Consider the following 22,029-nt stretch of genomic DNA (forward strand, 5'->3'; position numbering starts at 1 on the left):
TGGGAGCTGCTGGGATGCGTGATCCAGCACCCAGCACTGACCTCTGGCTGCGTGTCCCCTGAACGGTGTCCCCAGTCTGAACCTCCTCCCTAGCGCCAGTGGGGATTTGGTGTGTTTGCCTTGTGTCTTCTCACCAGGGTCTTGTCTCCATCCCCACCTCCACCAGTGGTGGACCTGTCAAGCCCAGGTCTCATCCTGCCCCAGGTCACCTTTCTGTCCCCAGGGCTGCAGCAGGCAGTATGAGGTGGCAGGGGCACACGAGTGTTTTGGGCACTCAGGGCTCCTCAGTCATTCTCGCCCTTCCACCTCTCCCCAGCTCGCTGCGTGTGACCCCACCATTGCCGCCAGACCCCCACGAAGATGCCAGGGCTGATTAACCGGACGACCCGCTCCCCGATCCCCCTCACCGCGTCGGAGGTGACATCGTGCGTCAGTGGCTATGCCTTCGGGATGACAGCCTTGCTCACCTACTGCAACCCAGAAGCTCAGGCTTTTGAAGGCGAGTTTCAAGGGGCAAAGCTCCCAGTGCAAGAGCTACTTACTACGGGAGCTTTAGAGCCAGGGATATCTCAGCGCCGGGTTTCTGTGCATGCCTGAAGTTTGTAGATGCTTGCAGGACGAGTAACCAAGTGTAGCGAGTCCTCAATTGTACCCTTCACAGTCCAAGGCTACAATTTTTTAAGCTGGAAAAATCCCACGAGCATGCAGGGCTGTGCCAAGAGGGAGCTGCCCTGCTGCCATCCTGGCTGTTGGGTCTGGGCAAGTGTTTGGTGTTGCTAAAAAACCTTCTGGCTCTCAGGTCTCTTTGTCTACCCCTTGGATGAGTGCACCACCGTCGTGGGGTTCGAGGCTGCCGTGTCCCAGCGTGCCGTGACAGTGCAGATCAAAGATAAAGCCAAGATAGATGACATGTATTTCAACAGCTGCAGCCTCCCCGATGGAAAAGCTCGTGACGGAAGCGGTGAGGGGATCGGGGGCGTTTTAGTGAACGTGGGGAAGAAAAGCAGGGGGAAAGGAACGGGGAGGTGGCAGGTTGTCATATGCCATGGCATCGAGGGGGCTCCTTTTGAAAGGCTGAGCCTTGGGTTGTGGTGCTCATGTCCCTGTGGTGTCTGCCAAAAGTGGCAGTCTCATCTAGTTTGGAGAGCTTTTTAGAGAAGTACTGATGTGTGCAGTGAGGGCTGGTTTGGGCATTTGCTCCAGGGCTGGGGTGGTCGTGGGAGACCTGGAGAGGAGCATTTTCCACGGTTGTGACACTGTGTCTCCCTGGTGTGGTCCTCTCTCTGTGCAGGAAGGATCATGATGGATGAGGACTTGGAGAGGATTGGTTTTGTGGCTAACCTGGGCATGATTCCTCCCCTGGAAAGCATCTCCATCTTCATCAGCACCTCCTCTGAGCTGCAGACACTGCCCAGTGGGGCTGTGAGGGTCCTTCTGCCAGCTGTGTGTGTCCCCAGGGTCCCCCAGCCCAGCCTGGAGAGTGCCAGCAGCCTTTCCAGCCACCAGCTCCGAACGTACGAAGACCCACGGGGTGGGCTCTGGCTAGGACTGAGCTGGGGGGTGCGGGGCTGGCAGAGCAGAAGCCTGCTGTTGCTGCGGGAGGCTGGGGAGCTGCTGCAGGCTTTACCTTCAGCAGATCTGCAGTCCCTGGGGGGATATCACCATGTGCACAGGGGTGATTTGGGTTCATCTCACCAGCAGGGAGAAGCACTACTGTGGATCGGGGAGCCAGGAGCACGGGAGCAGGTTCTGCCTGGCTCAGCTGCTGGAGCGTGAGGCCACCAACCCCTTCGAGTACGAGTTCAGCTTCCACCTGGAGATCCGGGGGCCGTGCTTGCTGGCAGGTAGGAGCGGTGGAGCTGTCCTGCTGCACCAGGCTGGTTTATCACCTCCTCAAGGCAATGTCCACAATCTTCCTCCTTCTCTGCCCTGCCAAAACGTGGAGTCTGTTTTGGCAAGTTAACCGTGCTGGGGTGGATTTGCCATTACAGTGCTGATGTTAGCGTGGGGTGTTGCTATGGCAGAAGCATTGCACAGTCCGCTCAGTTCCTGTCCTCAGCCATCTTGCTGTCTCTTCTCCCTGGTCTTCCCCATCCTCAGTCCCTAACCGCACCTCGGTTTCCCCGGGCAGGTGTTGAGAGCCCTACGCACGAGATCCGAGCGGACGCTGACCCCTCCGCTCGCTCCGCCAAGAGCATCATGATCACGCTGGCCAACAAGCACACCTTTGACAGACCCGTGGAGATCCTGATCCATCCAAGTGGTAGGTGGGCTCTGTCTCCTCTCTGCTGGTCTTGCCCCTTCTGAGGACCCTCCCCCATAGTGCTAGAGCCAGCTGGATTAGCTCTGGTTTTGCAAATATTGTTAAGGGTTAGGCTTTCTAGGAGAGAACCCTGGACCCTTGTGAGGTTGTCCACGCTGCCCAAGCTCAGATGTAGCACTCTGGTTCCACAACCTGCATCTCTGCCGAACCTGAAGTTTAGCAAAGGCTGTTTTTCACCCGATTCTCTGCATTTCCAGAGCCCCACATGCCTCACATCTTAATGGAAGAAGGTGATATGACACCTGCAGAGTATGAACGACACCTGAAGGGGAAGAATGATTTCATTAAAGGCACTAAGAAAGACCCCAGCGCTGAGAAAAAGGTGAGAAGCAAAAGCTGCAGGGGTTAGCTGGGGTTTTCCGTGGGACTGGAGCTGAGCAAGCACATGACTGCTTGTTTGCTTGCAGTACCAGATATTGCACTGGCCCAATAAGCTCTGCAGCATCCTACCTCGGAGAGGGGCTGATGTGGAGGAAGAGGGGAAAACTCTGCAGTGCTTCTGGTAAACTGAGTGTGGAAGAAGCTCTGAGATGGTTATTGTGTGTATAATTAGTACTAGTCTAGCATAGCATAATTAGATAGGTACATTGTTATAGCATTAACGGTATCATAATTATTGCAATGACATAGAATAAAATATTCTTTTAATTGCTCAGTAAATGTTTACCGTTTCTGGATAGCTGTCAGAGAGAAATAAGTGATTTTACTTGGAATAATGAGCTGAACTGAAGACAAGGTAGGAGAAACTTCTCTTTGTTCTGCTGATCAGCAAATAGAAAAATATCTGCTCTGGGATTTGTGCCTCATCTTTTAGCAATTCTGAAGCAGTGAGTGACAGCCTAGCGCTTCTGAGCTGCCATGTCAGTGTGTCTGGGATCACTGAGCAGGAGTGGACTGGCCCGAGCCCTCTGAATTTCCAGGGTGGGCATCTTCACCTAAGGCAGACGTCGCACTTGTGTAGCCCCAGCCCTGGGTGTACTGTGTCAGTTCCCTGGTTTACTGCACCTACCGCACCCACGTTCTCGTTTGCTACCGGGGATGCTCATTTCCCCTTAAACTCCTCCATGTGCCTGAGCGCCCACCTGGCAGACGTCCCAAACCTGCTGCAGAGGTGCTTCCCTGTGCTGCTGTGATTTCTCCTTTCACTGGAGACACACCGACCCTCTTCTTATTCCTTTTGCCCTTCGCATTCTTTTGCAGCGCGATGCAGGATCAGGACTGCGCTTGCTCGCACGGCAGGCATCTTCTCTAATTGTGTTCAGCATGCGGCAGGTGGAACGAAATGAAACTCCCACGCTACAGCTCAGATGGCTCTAATTATTTCTGTGTCTTTAGCATGTCAAATTATCTAGGGGGGGATCATTCCAGAGCCATTTCCCTGCAGGAAACCTACCTCTTTGCCCCAGGAGGACTGGGAAGCAACTGCATGGAGAAGGGCAAGAAGCAGAGAAAATGCCCTGAATATCTGGGGTAAATGATGGGCTGGAATCGCTGCTGCTCAGAGCGTGACACTGGGCACCTCTCAGCTTAAATTAAATTAGCCCAGAAATTTCAGCAGTAAATGATAATTAATTCTCCTCCCTCGGTTTGTTATGCAAAAGCCTTGGATGCTCGTCAGCCAGCAGGGTGGTGGGGATGAATGCACACTGGAATCAAGTCCCCGGTCGACAAGAACTGATTAGTTTACTGTAATTGGATAACGGGTGAAGGGGAACAGAGGGGAGGGGAGGCGAGCAGGAGAGATGGTGCGGGTGAGATGCTCGCTTTTCTGGCTGACCTGTAGCAGCAGCTCTGAGGCTGTTTACTGAAGGCTCACACGTAAAATCCATTCTGGGAAATCCAGGTGATGGGCTCATCCCGATCACACAGGGATTTTATGTCTTGGCTCCCTGAGAGAATCCCAGGGAGTGTGGCGGGTAGGTCCAGGGCCACGATTCGGTCCTTGGATGGAGAGGCACTCAGCACTCAGGCAGTGCAGCCAAAAGTAGAGCTCATGTGTATGTGTTGATCCACAGGGACGCTTGAGTTTAGTGAGTTACGTAAAATAAAGGTTGGTCGTTAGCTCGGAGCTCTAGGAATATGACTCACGGCTGGAGAAAAAAGCCTGGTTATTTGGGGTCTGGTTTACTCCTGGTGAAACCTGCATGAAACAGCAGCCTTTGAAAGAGGAGAAAAAAGGCAAACAAAGCCCCTGAGGACCGAGCTGCTTATTGTGGAACATGTTTCCATGCCACAGACCCCGGGATGAAAGGCCATGGGCTGCCATGGGGTCCCGGGGCTCCCTCGAAAGCAGTGATGTGCTGATTCACCGAGCTGAGACCGTGAACCCGGGACTGCTTTGTGCACACATAATAGCAGACTATAAACCCCTCGCGAGAGGCTTTTTTTCCAGTTTAATTTTATCACGTTTTTAATGAAGACTGATCCTTGAAATAGAATGAGGGAAAATGCAGAGAGCCATTAGAGCTGTGTGCAGGACAGAGACATATATCATGCGGGTTCCTATCGAACAATGTCCTGAGCAACCGATTTGGCTTTCCAAAGCGTTTCAATCCATACAAAGAAAAATGACAAAAGAAATGGTCAGAAAAAACAGCAGAGCAGGGGCTGCAGGAATGAGTGGCAGCAGTTCATACAGCATGCTGAGGGCTGTATCTCGCGCTTCATTATTGAGTGACCATGGACAAAACCTGCAGCGTGCCTCGGTGCGGTATTAAACTGCACGAGGTTTTCAGGAGGGATCTAATGAAATGTTTGGGGAATCAGTCTTGCAAGGTGCTGCGTAGGGGCAGGTCTTTTCATTCCTCCAGGCTCTCCCCCGAGCGTGCAGCTGCTCCGTGTGTGCTGGGGTCCCCGATTTAACCTTTCTGCCAGCCTTTGTCCCTGGGCAAAGTGTGACCGTGCCTGGGAGGAGGCAGGAATCCCGCTCACCCACGGAGCAGCTCCGCAGGGGGTGTGGACAGAACAAGCTGTGGTGCAGCCTGAGCTCAGGTGCTGTCACCACTGAGGCCAGAACAAGCCGATCCCTGCCCCAAAAGGCCACGCGCTTACATCTTCAGGCAGGCAGCCCTGTTCTGCTTCCCCTTGGAGGGAAAAGGGCAGAAAAATCAACCTCTCGAGCTCTCTCCTTCTTTCTTGCAGATGGAAATCATCAGGAAGCGACTGAATAAGGACATCCCCCACCACCCTGTCATCATGCTCAACTTCTGCCCTGACCTGAGGACCATCCAGCCAGACCTCCGGAAAGCGCAAGGAGAATTTATCTTCCTCATAGACCGCAGCAGAAGCATGAGCGGTGTGAACATCAAACGCGTCAAGGTACCACGCAGGAGGGGAAGTGCCTGCGTGCCAATGAGGGATGAATATTAGAGAGCAGTGGGGGTTGCTGAGCGTTGATGAGTGTTCATTATGAGGGGCTGGGGGGTAATTACATGCTGTAGCTTTAGTCATGTCAACTGTGCGACTTGTTAGGTACCTGCAGCGAAGCTGACTCTCCCCGGTTCTGTTCCCCTTCTTCCTATCAGCACGTCAAATGCAAAGATGTTTTCTTTCCCCCTCTTGCTGGTGTGCATGTCTTGTGCATCCCTTCTCCAGTTCTCTGTGTCTCCACAAGGGCTTGGGGTGATTGCTGCCTAGGGGGAAACCTCCCAGGAGCTCCAAGGGAAGCTTCGGGGTGATGTGCTGTCCACGCGTTAGGAGACATTTTGCTGGTGGCTGTCTCTGTGCACTCGCAGAAGTCATTTGAACATGATGCGTCCTGTTTCAAACACAAATGAACACCAGCAGTCTAGTGGAGGATTACGAGAGGTGTGCTGAGACCTCTGGATCAAACAAGGGCCATAGAAAGGCCTTCTTGTGATATTTTGTGGGTCTGAGGTTCCTCTGTCAGTTATGACTCTTACCCAGCTGCAGGTTGCCTCATGAGAGCTGGGCTTGGCTTTGTGCCGCTGCCTGAAGGATCTAGAGGGGTCCCTGCCCTGAACCTGCTGGGGACCGCTCTGTCCATCAAAGGGGACATCACTCCGGTAACTATTTAATTATCGTTATCCTTGCCTAAGGTGCTTTGGAGGCCAGGTTGGTGCCTGATGCCTGCCAGCTGGCAGGTGTCAGTGAGAAGCTGCAGGATCTGGCAAAAAGCTCTCTTGGAAAGTTTCTGTCTTAATTTTCAGGCCCAGGTAAGCCCCAACAGCTTGGTGAATATTGCATCCTCCCGAGCGGGGCATGGGTCTGTGCTGCCCCGTGCATCTTTGTTGGGGACAGCGAGAGAATTGCAGAGGCAGGCTTCATCTGAGGGCTTCAGTTGCATTTGGGTGTCTGAGAGACTGAGTGAGCTGGTGTGTCCCCAGTGTCCTGCTCACACCCTTTCCTAACACAAGTGCCACCCAGATTTGGACCCAAATGCTCCCCTGGGTAGGGCTGCACCCCCTCCTGCAGCACTTGCTGCCCAGGGTGAGCAGCAGGAAGCATCTTCATAGAGACACAGAACAGTTTGGACTGGAAGGGACCTTTAAAGGTCACCTAGTCCCACCCCTGCAGCAAGCAGGGACATCTTCAGCTTGATCAGGTTGCTCAGACCCTGTCCAGCTTGACCTTGAATGTTTCCAGGGATGGGGCACCTACCACCTCTCCGGGCAACCTGTGCCGGTGTTTCACCACCCTCATCACAATAAATTTCTTCCTTATATCTAGTCTAAATTTACCCTCTTGGTTTAAAGCCATTACCCCTTGTCCTATCACAACAGGCCCTGCTAAAATCTCTGTCCCCATCTTTCCTACAAGCCCCTTTATGTACCGGGAGGTGCCCCAAGGCCCCCCCGGCGCCGTCTCTCCCCCAGGCTGAGCAGCCCCAGCCCCCTCAGCCTGGCTCCGCAGCAGGGGGGCTCCAGCCCCCGGTCACTGTGTGGCCGCCCCTGGCCCCGCTCCAGCAGCTCCGTGTCCTTCTCATACCGGGGACCCACCAACACCCCCAAGTCCTCCTCCGCAGGGCTGCTCTCGATCCCTTCAGCCCCAGACGTGTTGACACCGGGGGTTGCCGTGACCGGGGTGCAGGACCCTGCACTTGGCTTTGTTGAACCTCACGAGGTTCACACAGGCCCACTTCTTGAGCTTGCCCACCTCCTAGCCCACCTCCTTACCCATCTGTCTCCAGTTTCCATGGGAACTGCGGGAGGATGGCCACTGCTGGCAGCAAGGATTGGGATGCCAGGGAGCCCAAAGGTGGCTGCAAGAGCTCCTCTGGGATAGGGAGGCTGTCCCATCTCCCTGCATCCACCAAAGCAGCCAGGATATCTCTGAGCTTTGTACCCCCTTCCCTCAGCAGGATTCGGAGGCTGGAATCAGGAGGCATCTCTGCCCCAGGCCAGGTCTTTGCTTTCGGACCCACAGCATGGCTGGGTTTGGGCACCGCATCTCTGCAGCCTCCGCGGAGGCTGCTTTGTCCCGTGGGGATGGGGACCCTGCAGGGACAGAGCCCTTCTCCAACAGGTCCTGACCTGGGAGTCCTGTCTGCAGGAGGGCTGTAAAAACAGGAAAATGGCTGTTCCCCTTCTGGAAAAATATTTTGGGAGAGATATCAGAGATTTCGGAGGAGAGACCTCAAGGGAGAAACCCACTGTTCCTCTTCTGTGTCCCCTGTCCTGGTTTATGACTTGCAAACACCAGGGACCTGGCAGCGGGGACTGTTCTCAGTGGGTTTGGGTGGGTTAGGCTTGACGGAGACATTTGCATCGTCCTCAGCTTGCTGGATGAGTGCTGTGGCGGGGCTCAGACCTGAGCCGTGGGGAAAGCTGAGGGGCAGAGATGCCAACAGGGAGGGGACGGGCGGTGTGGGCTGGCTGCCTGCAGCCGGGAGGACGCGGCTTGCTGCGGAGCAGGAGGGCACTCGGAAAAGTGCCTGGGGTGGAAAATTCAGGGCTTGAAATTTCCTGCAACTGATTCCTTTCCCAGCCCATTCCCAGTCCAGGAGAAGAGTCAGTGCCAGCATCGGGTGGACTCGCTGGCAAAACACGGCTAATAACTGGGAATTGAATTCTCTGGAGGCAAACATCTCTCCTTATTGAGTTGCCATATAGTTGCTGAGTGCCACAGGATCGAGATCAATATTTACAAGAAGCAACAAATCTTTCTGCTTGCTGAAACAGAAAGCAGGCATCGGTTGCCCACTTTGGGAAGCACTTTAACAGAAATATTTGGAAATTCGGGGTTTTTTTCCTTGTAATTAGTTTCAAGATGGGATGTCAGCATTGAGATTTGGAAGAGCCGGCATCCTAGGAGCCATCTGGGAAGCAGCGGTATAAATATATTCTCGTAGGTTTGAGATAACAGCTTGCTGTAAAGTACTCTGGAGCCTGGTAAAGGGCAGCCCCGTTCTTGTACATTATTTCACCGACTCGCAGTGCTCCGACTTTGCCTTGCTGCTGAGTCTTGCAGGGGTTGGGGACTGGAGTGACCTGCCAGCCATGTCCCTGCGGCCGTTCCCAGGCTGGGGGCTCTCTGTGTGCAGCCCCAGAACCCCGCCTCTGCGGTTACTTGGTCTTTGCCACTGCGTATGACAAAGCAAGGAGGCTGTTCTTGCTCGTTTGACCTTGGCAGCTCTTCTCTTGGGGCTGGCTCTAGGGTTTCTGCTGCCCTAGGCAGACTGGCAGGAGTCTGCCTTGATCAGCACAGAAACAGTGAGAACCAGGCTGCTCCGGAACACTGCCAGCACTTTGCTTTAAATTGGCCTTCCTCTCCTGCCACGCTAATTGCTCCTGCTGCCCCTGCAAGCTCAGGAGCCCCTTGGGTAGCTCTTGCCCAGTTGCTGCTAACACAAGCTCTGTCCTGGAGTTGTCCACAGCCATCACAGATGTCTGAGACGATTTAAATTGCTCTTCCCTTACGTAAAGACCAGGAATAGGCAAGTTAGATAACCACCTCTGGTAAAGAAAATAGCTGAAAACTGTCTCTCCCAGTTATTTTAATTGATGCCAGCTATGAATACAAGGGAATTGGGGATGGGGGAGGCTTTTCCTTTTGTGTAACTTGAAGCTGTTTGTTTATTTTCTGCAAGTTTGGACATTGAAATGCATTGCGTGTCGCACTTCTCAATTTCACACTCTGCTTCTCACCCACTAGCTCCATGCTGCAGTACCGTGTTGCAAGCACAAATTTAATCACTTAAAAACAAACAGAAAAATTTGTTCAGCTCTTTTTTTTTTTCTTTTTTTAAGGCTCCCCATTTTTCTCACTGCTTTGGGACCCAAAGCTCATTAAGGGAGTTTGGACAGGGCAGAGTAGTATGGAGTGCTTTCTCGGTGCAGTGCATGTGAAAGAAGCAGTTGTCTTCTTATCAAAAGCCTGCAGCCAAATGCAGGTGGGAATAAGGTGTGAGGGCAAGGTGGGGTCTGGGCAGAGCTTTCACTGGTGAAGCTGGGGCAGCCAGGGAGAGGTCCAGTGTGCCTGACGTCTGCTTGCTTCCACCCCCCAGGATGCCCTGTTGGTCGTTCTCAAGAGCCTGATGCCAGCGTGTCTCTTCAACGTCATTGGGTTTGGATCCACTTTCAAGACCCTCTTCCCTGTCAGTCAGACTTACTGTGAGGTGGGTGAAGGGAAACCACGTCTCCTTGGTGCTTGGAGGGCACAGTGCGGAGGCTGATGGTTCTGCTGCTGCTTTGGGCAGGAGAGCCTGGCCATCGCCTGCGAGAGCATCAAGAGGATCCGGGCCGATATGGGTGGCACCAACATCTTGTCACCTTTGAAGTGGGTCATTCGACAGCCCATTCACAGGGGCCATCCCCGACTGCTCTTTCTGCTGACAGACGGGGCCATCAGCAACACGGGGAAGGTCCTGGAGCTGCTGCGCAACCACTCGTGCTCCACCAGGTATGGAGGGCAGCAGGGCTGGCCACCACAGGGGTGAAAGCCTGGCATGGTGAGGGACGTTCTTCTCCTTGAACAGGGCTCCATCTCACAGACATCCCTGCTTCAGAGAGAGAGGCAGGAGAGATTGCTGGTATGAGCCATGGGAGAACCTCAAAGGGTTTGGAACAGATCCCAGAAGTTCAGATGCTTTTTAAACAATCAAAAGCAGCATAATTGGGCTGACAACTTCACAGGCTCTCGTCTGATGCTTCCTGCTAGGAGAGATTGACACAGAACAATCTTCCTTGCTGCTTTTTTTATTTTTTTAAAGCACATCTGGGTCTGGCCCCAGCTGCTTCCAGGATAGGGCTGTGCAGAATCGAATATGCTGAAAAAGAGCAATGTAAAAAGCAGCTAATTTGTGCATTGAGCTCCCAGCCTGGTTCCCCAGCTCTGACGACAGGCTGGTCTGGTTTCTCCTCTGCCTCTTTAGTAAGGGGCATGAAACAAAAGGAAAATGTAAGAAAACCTTACTCCTTTTTCATCCCTCGGACTTCAAGGCTTATCAGGGAAGCTGCTCTGTGGGTTTTTTTTCCTATACGGAGGTCTCAGTGCTTCCCAGCTGTATAGGGCAACCCACCCCTCACTCCTGCAGAGGCTTATGGTGGTGGGCTAAATGCAGTCGGAGTGTGGTCTCAGGTGACCCTGGCAGGCAGTGCCCAGCGCACCACTGAGCCATGTGCATGGCCCCTGTCTCAAAAGCAGATCAGAGCCTTATTTAACAGGGGTGTGAGGCTGACCTAAGATTTGCGGCCAGCTGGGAATTAAAAACCTCTAAGAGAAAAGCCCCTCGTGCAGATGCAGTTTGCTGCTGAAGGTGGTTTCTTCCTCAGCTTTCCCCTGCCCTGGCTGAACATCATATCCCACCCATCTCCATCCCTCCTGGCTTCCTACTGCATCCACCCCCAGCAGGCACTGCTGCCTCCTGCCCTCCCTGCCCAGGCTCCAGCTTGGCTCTGGGTTTGCAGCTTCAGCCCAGACCAAATCCTGACTCATTGAGCTGGGAGTCAGGGGAGCAGCCTCGCCTGGCTGTTTCCTCCTTCCTTGAGAAAACATTTATTTTAATTGTGAGCAGAGATAATTATTGGGTTTTTAGTGCTATTGACCACAGACACTCAGCAGGGAAAAGAGCTGAACTGGCAGCAAAGCAGATTGTTTGTGTTTGCAGAGGAGGCAAGGGCTTGGGGTCCTGCTGGGGAGCCCCTGAGTGTCACAGCTGAAGGCTGCTCTTCGGGGAAGGGATCAGAAGTTTGTGGAGAGGAGCGGGCTGGTGCTTCCTGACCCTCCTGCCAGCCACCTAAAGGAGGAGCTGATTTATTTTCCTCCAGACATGCTGGACAACTGCATAGCAATAGGATAAAGCTGGGCAGAGCCTTTGCCTGCAGGGAGTGGGTGAGCTGCGTGGGGCTGGGGGGTGAGACGACTCGTCCCCTGGATCCTGACACTCCCTGTCCCTTTGCAGGTGCTACAGCTTCGGCATCGGGCCAAACGCCTGCAGGAGACTGGTTAGGGGGCTGGCTGCCGTGTCCAGGGGCATCGCCGAGTTCCTGGCGGAGGACGAGAGGCTGCAGCCCAAGGTACGGCTGCCCGCTCCCAGGGGAGCACCTTGGCAGGCTCCCGCGATGCTCTGGCTCAGCGAGGGGGAGGCTGTGGTTCACTAGTGGGTCTCGTTCCCCGTCCTGGTGCTGCCTTTCCAACTCCCACTCGGCAGCAGGTGGGTGAGCGGGAAGGGATGAAAGAGCATCTTCATCTCCGGCTGTCAGAGGGAGTGGGAGGGTGTGTTTACCCTCTGCGCGGGGATGGGGAGAAGCGATAGCCACGATACAGCAGCTTTAGCTTCAAAGGTAGCTGCTGCCTCAGACACCGGCGAGGGCAGAGGAACTGGCATCAAAGCAGCCAATTAGTTTTGAAGTCAGGCTCAGCCCTGGCATTGCTCAGATGAGAAGTACCCAGGGTCTGAAGGAGAGGAATATGCTGCAATAGCTTTGCCTATTAAGCCGGCTTGAAAGCAAAGGGGGGAGCCTCTTCCTTTCCACTCTCCCCGTGAAGACTGAGTAAACCGATGTGCCTCAAATACGGTGTAAGAATGGCTCTGTCCCCTGGTGAGGGCACAGTGCCCAGCCCATCATCCGCTGGATGACTAAACCCGGGGAGAAATGGGTCTTTAGCTCTGAAGTATCTCTGAAAAGCTGGCCCCTGTGTTCTCAATCTCAAAAGGAGTTCAGCAGTCCACCCCTCTACATGAACCCGGAGCACACAAAAACCTCTCTAAACCAGAACGGCATCAGCATTTCTGATGTAAATTAAAAGCAAAGACAGTGAAGGGAAATATTCTTTTTTTTTTTTTTTTACAGAGCTATTAATAAAGAGCTTTGCAGACTGTGCAGCTTGGTGCCTTCAGCAGTCTGAGGCATCAATTAATGGCCCTATAAAACACAGCTTGGTGTCTTCCTGAGCCTGGGAAAAAACAGTGAACAATAGAGAATATTTGAGCTGTTCTGCCTCTAAATCTGGTGTTCTCTTCCCCCGGTGCGCAGAGAAGCTCTTGTAGATGGCTCCCTGGTAGGTTTGTCCGTGAGATGTTCACGGATATTGGTCTTCTCCACAGGTGTAATTGGCAGAGCACTGCTATCTCTGGCAGTGGCTTGTGCCAGCAAGGACCTGTACCAAAACCAGCAGTGCTGTCAGTCGGTGCGTGGGTGCTGGGGCTTGGGGCAGGGCTAGGGCTCGGACAAGTGAGGGTTAACTGCTTTTCCTGGGTGCTGGAGGGGAGCAGGGGATGCTGCCTTGCACTGGAGCAAGATACCTCTGGCCTCAAGCTCCCACCTTGCTGTGAGCTGGAAACAGGCGGTGTGAGATCAGCTCTGTGCTTTATCAGTGTCTGTCTGCTCTGCTGCCCTATAACCGTGCCAAGGGGCTGGGGGTGCCAGGGTGGGTGTCAGAGCAGTCTAAGAGGGAGCAGGCTCCTGTCTAAGGTCAGCAGAGGGAGGAATCGGCTGATGGGTTTGTTTGGGGAAATGTTCCCCTTCCCTGCGACACATGGCGCGTGTACCGTGGCACACACCACGGCCAGTTGCTCTATAACTTCTCCCCCCTGCTTTCTGCCTCAGATCATCAAGTCGCTGAAGAAGGCAATGGCACCGGTCCTGAGCGACGTGTCCGTGGAGTGGGTCTTTCCTGAGAGCACCGAGGTGTTAGTTTCCCCTGTCAGCACCAGTTGCCTCTTCCCTGGTGACCGCCTGGTCAGCTACGGCATCATCTGCGACACCTCCCTGTACATCTCCAACCCCCGATCTGTGAGTGCACGCTGCGCTGGCTGGGGGGCTGTCCCGGGAGCAGCGCAAGTCAGCGTCTCCGCTCTCTGGGCACAGTCAGGAGACATCCCTTGCTTTTTCACTCTGCCCTCAAGGGAGACGGTGGGTGAGACACTGGGGAGAAATAGGAACTTTGTACGGAGGGTGCTGGAGCACCAGCACTGGCTCCTCCTGGCTGGGAACCAGCTGATGGATGCAGTGGTAGGACCTGTTTCCTCTCTCTGCTTTCTCCCAGGACAAGAGGCGGCGTTACAGCATGATGCATTCCCAGGAGTCGGGCAGCTCTGTTTTCTTTCACTCCCAAGAGGAAGGAGCAGGCGTGGAGAGCTGGAACCACTCCAGAGACTCAGAGGGCTGCTGCCCCGCCGAGCATGCCCCCGACCACTTGGTGGTGGGCAGAGATCCCGGGGGAGAATCAGACACGGACACCGGTCAGATTTTCCTCTGTACAAACATGGGTGTGATGCCCCTGTCTTTCTAATGAAGCTTCTGTCACTTGCTCTGCTGATTTGCTTGTCTGACAAATAAGTCACTTTGGCTGTATCTCTGCAAAGCACCGGAGGGGTTTGCAGGAGGGGTGACAGATCTCCCGAGGCTCGAGCGAGTCGGTTTGGTTTGGATGCTTTATCCAAACCTGTCAGAAAATCAAGGGAAGCCCTGGAGAAGTGACTTCCCCAGGGATTTTCCGAGCAGCTCTAGCTTTGGCCACATAATTCTTTCCAAGCTTCCCAAGCTGCCCTCCAGTGTGCGGAGGAGAAGAACAAGCAAATGGGTAACCCAGCTAGACCATCTCTGCACCTGCAAAGCAGTCACTTCCCTGCCAGCCCTCACATTGCTGTTCAAGGTCAGGAGAGGTGGGGGAATGGATCCAAAGCCCTGTCCCTGTCCCCAGGGTGTTCCCCCTCACCATCACAGCTTGGCTGGGCGCTTGTGTCAGCAGCATGTGGCATAAAGCGGCAGTTTGCACCCCAGCACTGGCTGCACCGCCATGCGACAGAGGAATCTCTGTTACTCACGGAATGTTCTTCCCTCGGATTCAGAGAGGAACTGTGCTGCGCATCCCCTCAACCTTGTCAGAAGCGATGAGAAATCACGCCTTTCCAGATGAAATTTTACTCTTGCTCTGACAGGAGAATGTCTGCGCTAATGAAATTTCATTAGTAAACCCTTTGTCTTGACTTCTCCAGGGAGGTTTGGGGAAATGCAGTCAGACTTTTTCTGGCTGAAAACTGCTCAGACAAGGCCTCCCCAACCTCCTGACATCCTCAGGAATTTTGAGTGTAGGCTTTTATTTCCTTTCGTGGTTTCCTTGCTTCACTTAAAACCATGCAGGGCTGAGCACCCACAGGGCTGGGCTCCCCACTGCCCACCGTGAGCCAAGGGGGGATGGATGGTGCTGGCTGGTCCTGCTCTAGAGCAGAGCTGATCCTCTCTCCCATCGTGCAGGAACAGACATGAAGGCTTCCTCCAGGAGACGGGCGTACAGCACGACCCAAATCGCTGACCATGAGCCTTGCAAGAAGGTGCCCACAGCCAGTGATCCCGGCACCACTCTGGTGAAAAACCCCCTTCGGAAAACCCACCTGCAGGACCTGCAGCAGGTCAGCCCCGAGCCCTGGCAGGTGGATTTCCAGGTATGTGACCCCCAAGAGGCTTCGCCTGCAGGTGGAGGGCAGTGTGCAGCAGCAGGAAAATCTCAGATGCAGAAGGAAAGAGCCTGGCTCACACTAGTTCTGAGATATATATACATGTGCCTGTGCTTTGTGCTGCAGCACATCACAAACATGTAAGAAACGAGCCAAGCAGGGAGCAGAGCACCATCCTGATATCCCAGAGCCGTTCCTCCCCAGGGGAGCCCAGCTTTTCTTTGCTAAATGCCTCTTCCCTTCCTCTGAGTGGCCGGAACTCCACCTTGCTGCTCGTCTGATCCCCAGGCTGCTGCTTCCTTCTTACTTCCCTCGAGTCTGGCCATGCGACACAAACCCTCCTTAGGGCTGTGGCACATCTGTGCCCTGCAGGGAAAAAGAAATTCCATGCTGAAGCAGATCCCCCGCTGCTGTAGCCAGAACTACAGCCATATGCAGCGCCAGGCTGGGACATGGACCCATGTGATGATACATCTGCTGGTCCGTGTGATGTCCCCTGCCTGCAGCAGATAGCAGGTGACATTTGGGAAGATTTTCCCACTGCTCTGTGGAAGGGTAGGAATGGTTTTCTCCCATCCTTGGCATCGCCAGGATTCTCGGCTCTGAAATCAGCATCTGCAGGGCTGGGAGGACCAGCAGCGCTTTTGTTCCCATGGAAACTCGGAGCGGGATGTCTGGGACTTTCGTTCGGTTTCTGTTGCAGGTTAGAGATGGGCTGGGTGAAGCGGGGTGAGAGGAGGGGTTGAAGGGGAAGAAGGGTCAGTGCTCTGCAGGGAGGAATGAGACCTCTGCCCGCCGGCTGCAGCAGTGAGGGTGGCGAGCAGCATCGATTGATGAAAGCGGGCAGTGGTAGGTTTTAGGGGTACCAGTGACCTTGCCTGCATTGCAAAGGTCCACAAAGCATCCTCCTGCCCACAGGATGCTCAGCATGAGGGCAGGGGTGGAAACGACTCCTTTCTGGAGGACAGTAAACGGTTAACAGCATGCCTCCTGGTCTTAATTAAATGCAGCCTGGTTTTGCTATCCCTCGTGCTGGGAGGGCTCCCAGTCAAGCTCTCTCAGCTCCCAGTCCGGCTGCCAGGGCTTGACATTTTCAGGGGTGTGAACGTGAGCCCTCGGCTCAGCTCCACACGCGCCGTGCTGGGAAGGAAAGGTCAGCGCTGGCAATCAGCAGCTTAAACCCCCAGCTCTGTTCCTGGCTGGCTTCCTCCGGCTGGGAGGAGAGCTGGGGCAGAAGGAGCCGGTTTTGAATGGAAAGGGTCTGTCAGGGGTTTCAGTGGCTGGCTTGCTTTTAAATATCTCAGTATTAGCTTGGTAAATAGCTCCTGGAGCTGCCTGCCTCCCATTTTAGCTGGTGGTCTCATAGAGTATCAAAAATGAGGTGGTGATGGAGGCCACGTTCTTGCCTGCCACCCAGAGAAAGCATTTTCCCATCCAGCACTGAGATCCACCACTTCTTACCACCTCTGTCCCGTGCTGGTGCTGTGCTAGGAAGGTAAGAGAGAGCCTGTCGGTTTTAGGGGGATCTTCCCACAGCCCTGGGGGTGGGGATGGAAACAGCCAGAGCTCAGTGTCTCGGCTAGCCACAGGGGGGGACATCTGTGCGGGATGTGGCACCCGAGATGCTGGAGGGGGGGGATTCATGTCTCCCGAAGGTGGAGAAACAGTCTCACAGAAAAAAAAGATGATAAAAATTCCCTTCTCCCCATCTCCTGCGCCTCTCTCCTTTCGTTACTAAGCAACTGGTCCTTGATCTTCCTGTCTCTCTTCTTTCCTTTGGTTCCCAAGTGAAGTCATTAAAATGTCTGGAGGGATGAAACTCATATTTCACCTCCTGCATGTCTGGGGAAGGAGCCCCTGGGGCTGGGGTCCCTTGGGGACACCCTGCAGGTGTGACGGAGGGCTCTGGCTGGGCACAGATCCCAGCCGGGGCTGACAGAGCGACCTGTGTGGTTGCACCTCGCGCTGGGGTTGGGCAGGGAGCAGACGGGATGGGACAGGAGGGACAGAGCAGGTCTGTGCCGCCGGCTCCAGCCCCGACGCCTGCTCTGCTCTCAGCCCTTCGCAGCCAGCCCGCATGTCTCTGCCACGAGGATCCGCGGCGCGGGTGCCCGGCGGCCGTCCCTGCTCCACCGGAGCTGCATGTCCTTCTGTCACGACGCCGACTCCCCGCCAGTGCCGGACGGGCTGCAGCAAGCGGCTCCGGGAAGGGGCTTGGGAGCGCTGGATGCCAGCGGGAGCCTGTGGTCTTCCTCGGACAGCCGGAGCCCCGGGGACCTGGGTAACTGGGGAGGGGGAGGCACGGCCAGCCTCACCTGTCTGTGCCGGGGTGTCAGCGGCGTGGCGTCACACCCTGTGCCACCATGCAAAAATTAGGAAGTATTAATTATGGTTTCTTGGTGGCAGCGGGGAATTCAGCTCCCACAGATGTGATTAATTATCTCCCCTCTTTGCAGAGTCTGCCCAGCATCCTTCCTTCACGTTTGAAACGGAGACCTCCTCTGACTGGGAGCCCCAGGACTTCAACCTCAGCGCTGCCGGCGGCTCCCCACACGCCCCCCGGACCCTCTGCAAGGCGGTGGTGAAGGGGCTGAGGAGCAACGAGCCCGTGCAGTGGGAAGTCACCTTCGATATCCACCCTCTCTTCCAAGAGCGGGCGAGCCAGGCGGAGGGCGACGCAGACCTGTGGAGTGAGACCTTCCACCACCTGGCAGCCAAGTCGGTCATCCGGGACTTGGAGCAGCTTGCCGAGAGGGAGTGTGAAATCGAGCACGGTAACGCGCGGCTCCCACCAGCCTGCGCGCTGGCTGCCGGCAGACCCTGCCCTGCGCCGGGGTGGGCTTTCCACAGCTTCAGCAGCCTCTCCAGTTAATGCAAGGGCAGGCACTGGGGAAATACTAGGGAATGTCTCACCTAGTTCCCAAATGGCAGCCGCTTCCAGCTGCCGGGCACTTTTCTCCTGCTTCAGTGCCCGAGCTCGTGCTCCTTTGCGCTCCTCTGCTTCACCTGCTGGGTGACACTGAGTCTTTTTAAGGAGTTAGTCACCTGGAGCTGGGAAGTGGCACCAAACTGAGAGGGTCCAACAGCAGCCACGCATCGCTGCTCTGGGCTGCATGTGTCCCTGGGTCTTGTCAAACTCCTCCATGAAGTGGATCTGTGAATGTAAACTGAGAGCAGAGGAAGCAGTAGGCAGAGTTTAGAGGGATACAGTCCCTGCTGGGCATGGAGCCCAAGCATGGAAGGTGTGCTGGGAGCTGGGTCCGAGGGATGGATGGAGCCCATGGGGCACGTGGACTCTAACCCTGGTGTCTCGCCCATGGCAGGATCTGGGCGGCGGTACCAGGTCAACGCTGTCCACACCAGCAAGGCGTGCAACGTCATCAGCAAGTACACGGCGTTCATGCCAGTGGACCTGAGCACCAACGCCTACCTGCCCACCGTCGTGGAGTACACCCACACAGGTAACGTGGGGCTGGCGGAGGGATGACGTCTTGTCCTGGGAGGGAGGGTGTCACCTGAGAAACCTCGCTCCGAGCACACCTTATGAAACCATGGCTCGGTTCAGCACCAGACGCGTATACCCAAGGTCATGGGTGGGCTGACAGCAGGGCTGCCGCTCTTGGTGGCGAGAACCTCTTCCCCTTGGGCCAGCCAAAAGGTCTGCTCTTAGGTCTGGAGGCCCAGAGATGCCCAAGCTCATCTGTTCATGAGTTCTGTGGGTTTTGTTGCCATCCTGTGTGTGCCAGTCCCTCTCTAACGCTGGCAATTCCCTTCTCTCGTGCCAAGGGGCGGCATCCAAGCAAGGCAGCCAGAGAAGCCTGAGCTCGGGAAACAGAAGGCATCGTGGCTTTTCCCCTGGACATCCTCAGTCAGTTTGCGGCCAGAATGGAGATGACGGATTTTACAGCATGAGTAAGATTCCTTGGGCGTTCGTCTCCTTCCTGGTGTTACAGATCTCAGTGGGTCAGTCTATGAAGGGACATCTCTGGTCTTTTTTTCTTCTGCCTTCCTCCTTGAACACGGTGCTCACCAGATGTGTGTCTGGCTGAGGTCCATCTCCATAAATGGAGAAGAAGCTGCAATTTACTCTGAAAGCCCCAAATCACAGGCAGTGGCTGCTGACAATGCTTGGAAGTTAATTGGCAGCCCTAACACAGATAACATGAGGGATGAAACCGAGTGTAATTAGAGGCAAGGGGATGTGAGACACTTGCTTGTCACCAAATCCTCCACTAATGAAGACGAGTTGGATAGGACTTTGTTTGGCATTGTCAGATCTGCAGCTGAATTAAAACTGCCCCCAATCAGGCTCATTAACCTGATAACGCCGTGGAGAGGGAGAGCGGCCACGCCGCACCCGATGTGGTGGCACAATGGCTGTTTGGGCTGGGTGGTGTTGCTGATGTGGTTCCTCCGTTGCAGATGCAGAGGAGAGCAGCCTGTCACCCTGCAGCACCCCTTCCTCCTCGGGCTGGGAGCGCTGCGGTCTCCCCGAAGGTAGGGCAAATGGCTGACGGTACTTGCCGGGGCGCAGGTCCATCAAGCCCATGGTTTGGGCTTTTCACCAAATACTTCTGTCGAGTTTTGGGGTTTTTTATCAAACCTGATGACCTAAAATTAGGCTGGTGAGCACAAGACCTGACTCCTTTCTGGCTGCAAAAGAAAGAGCCTGAAGGGGCCTTTGCTGTAGATTTCTCCCAGGTTCTTTTCTGAGAGGTGTGGAAATTTCCTTATTCACATAGGAAAAATGAGGTAGGGGGAGAAGAAGGGTTTTTCTGAAGTCTCAGCAGCAGAACAAGCCAGCCCATGTCCTGGCGTGTACTCTGCTCCCTTTTGCTCTCCTGTAGCACCTCATTTTACCCCCAGCTTCGTGTTTCTTCCCAGGGCCGTTACAGAGCCTGTCTGCTTCCTCTGCACAAGCCCCAAAATCCATCGAGAGCCTCTTTGCTGCTAGGTAAGGGCCAGCCTTCCTCGGCCTTTAGCAACTGTCTTGCCACCTCTGTGGGTCTGATGCAAACACAAGTGAGGGGGAGAGGAGGGACACCCCAGTGACACCGGCCAGAGCCGGGACTGAGTGTGATGCCAGTGTCTGGGGACCAGCGGTGGTTTTTGGAGAGGAGGGTGGGTGTCAGAGGGCCACCGAGGTTATGGGCACCTTTCTGTCCTCCCGCAGGCTGACCCTCAGTAAAACCAGGCTGCTGGTTCGAGCTGCCAAAGGGTTCATGAGTAAATCTCCAAGCAGAGGAAGCGAAGCCAGCTCCGAGGGTGACAATGAGAACATCGACTACCTTCCCCTGGTGAGCAGCTCATTCCCAGGTCTTGCCGGGGTTGCGTGGTCACTGCAGGGAAGCAGAGGGGAAGAGGATCCCCCTGGATCCTGCCTTTTGCTGTCTCTGATGGCCATGTCTGATGGTCTGTTCAGAGATGGAGAGTGCTCCATCCATGCATGCCTTTTTCCTGAGCTTCCCAGAAGCAATTGGTATCTCAGAGCTCCTCTATGTGCCCACCGTTACTTGCAGGCATCTCTGCAGCTGGCCTGCGGTGCCTTTCTGATGAACTCAGCCTTCTGTGATGCCATCAACATCCCCATGGAGAAGCTAAAGTGGACATCTCCCTTTGCCTGCCATCGCCTGGCCCTCAGCCCCTCCAGCTCCTACAGCACCAAGAAGGCCAGTCCTCCTGCGGAGCACAAGAGCCTCAGCTCTGGCCGGCAGCTTCTGGTTCCCGATGGGCACGGGAAGAGTCCCACCACCAGAGACGTTGCTCCAGGTGCGGTGCCGGAGGGACCCGTCAGCCACGTGGAAGACGCTGTCCGCCTGCGCCACTTCTCAGGCAGCGCCGTGGAAAGCATCTCCAAAGCTCTGAAAGCTGAGAAGGAACTCTCCCCACCAGCCATCACCATCCGCCGCTTCTCCTCCCCGGAGAGCACGCCGGCCTCGGCTGAGTGGCAAGCTAACAGCGGCCGGGGTTCGGAGGATGGTTCCGAGGTCCAAGCGTTGCTGTTCGACATCGAGCTGCAGCAGCAGACGGAGCCGGAGGGGATGCTGTGGGCCACGGCAGTGGCCCTGGCCTGGCTGGAGCACAGCTCGGCTTCCTACTTCATCGAGTGGGAGCTGGTGGCTGCCAAGGCCAACCTGTGGCTGAGCAACCAGGACTTCCCGGAGGGATACAGCCTGGCCACCGTGAAAGCCGCAGCCCAGCAGCTCTTTGTCCTGCTCCGGCACTGGGATGAAAACCTGGAGTTCAACCTGCTGTGCTACAACCCAAGCAGTGTGTAAAGAGGACGAGGAGAGAGGCTTGGGCAGCTTACCGAGGGCGCAGGAGCAGGGACCCATCCGCAAGGAAACACCTCCAGGGAGCTCAGCTTGTGTGCTGCAGGGGCAGCGAGTGTTTATCAGAGCAAGCCCTGCCCACGGAGGCAGCCGGCAAAATCCTGTGCTCAGCGGTTGGTATTTTGCCCCAGGAGGTACCTACCAGCTGCCCACAGCAGGATGCTATTTATTTTTAACCGGTGCAGCACCTCCGGCTACAGCAGTTCCCTCTGTTCCTGGGTTGTTTTTTTTTCTGGTTCCCAGCCCGGTTCCCAGAGCAGGTCCCCTGATGCCTGCCCCATCCTTGCTTGGCTGCCTCTTCCCAGCCCTGAATCCCTGCCAAGCCCCCGCTGTGGTCCCCCAGCCTCGAGTCGCTGCTCTCCTGAGGCTCCTGCCTGGTTTCTGCCATCTCAGATGTTTTTTGGCGAAGGTGAACATCTGACAACGTGCTCATCTCATGAACCAAAGGAAATCCGGGCTGGGACTCACCCTCTGAAGAGCAGCCCCACTGTCGTGGCCGGGAGGACGCTGCCTCA

General features: G+C 55.2%; 1 protein-coding gene across 1 annotated transcript; it reads left to right on the forward strand.

The window, feature by feature from the left end:
- Nucleotides 1-360: 360 nt before the first annotated feature.
- VWA5B1 (von Willebrand factor A domain containing 5B1) lies at nucleotides 361-21,716 on the forward strand. The gene is made up of 22 exons (XM_055705569.1): nucleotides 361-499; nucleotides 800-961; nucleotides 1,292-1,514; nucleotides 1,702-1,844; nucleotides 2,132-2,263; nucleotides 2,521-2,645; nucleotides 5,465-5,635; nucleotides 9,789-9,899; nucleotides 9,981-10,183; nucleotides 11,685-11,799; nucleotides 13,333-13,528; nucleotides 13,767-13,967; nucleotides 14,989-15,170; nucleotides 17,241-17,463; nucleotides 17,639-17,956; nucleotides 18,506-18,643; nucleotides 18,969-19,094; nucleotides 19,605-19,679; nucleotides 20,067-20,136; nucleotides 20,356-20,479; nucleotides 20,702-20,951; nucleotides 21,015-21,716. The coding sequence occupies exons 1-22, from the start codon at nucleotides 361-363 to the stop codon at nucleotides 21,458-21,460; spliced, it is 3,873 nt and encodes a 1,290-aa protein (XP_055561544.1). The 3' UTR covers nucleotides 21,461-21,716.
- Nucleotides 21,717-22,029: the final 313 nt, after the last annotated feature.

The sequence above is a fragment of the Falco cherrug genome, chromosome 3, assembly GCF_023634085.1.
Source record: "Falco cherrug isolate bFalChe1 chromosome 3, bFalChe1.pri, whole genome shotgun sequence".
Classification (NCBI taxonomy): Eukaryota; Metazoa; Chordata; class Aves; order Falconiformes; family Falconidae; genus Falco; species Falco cherrug.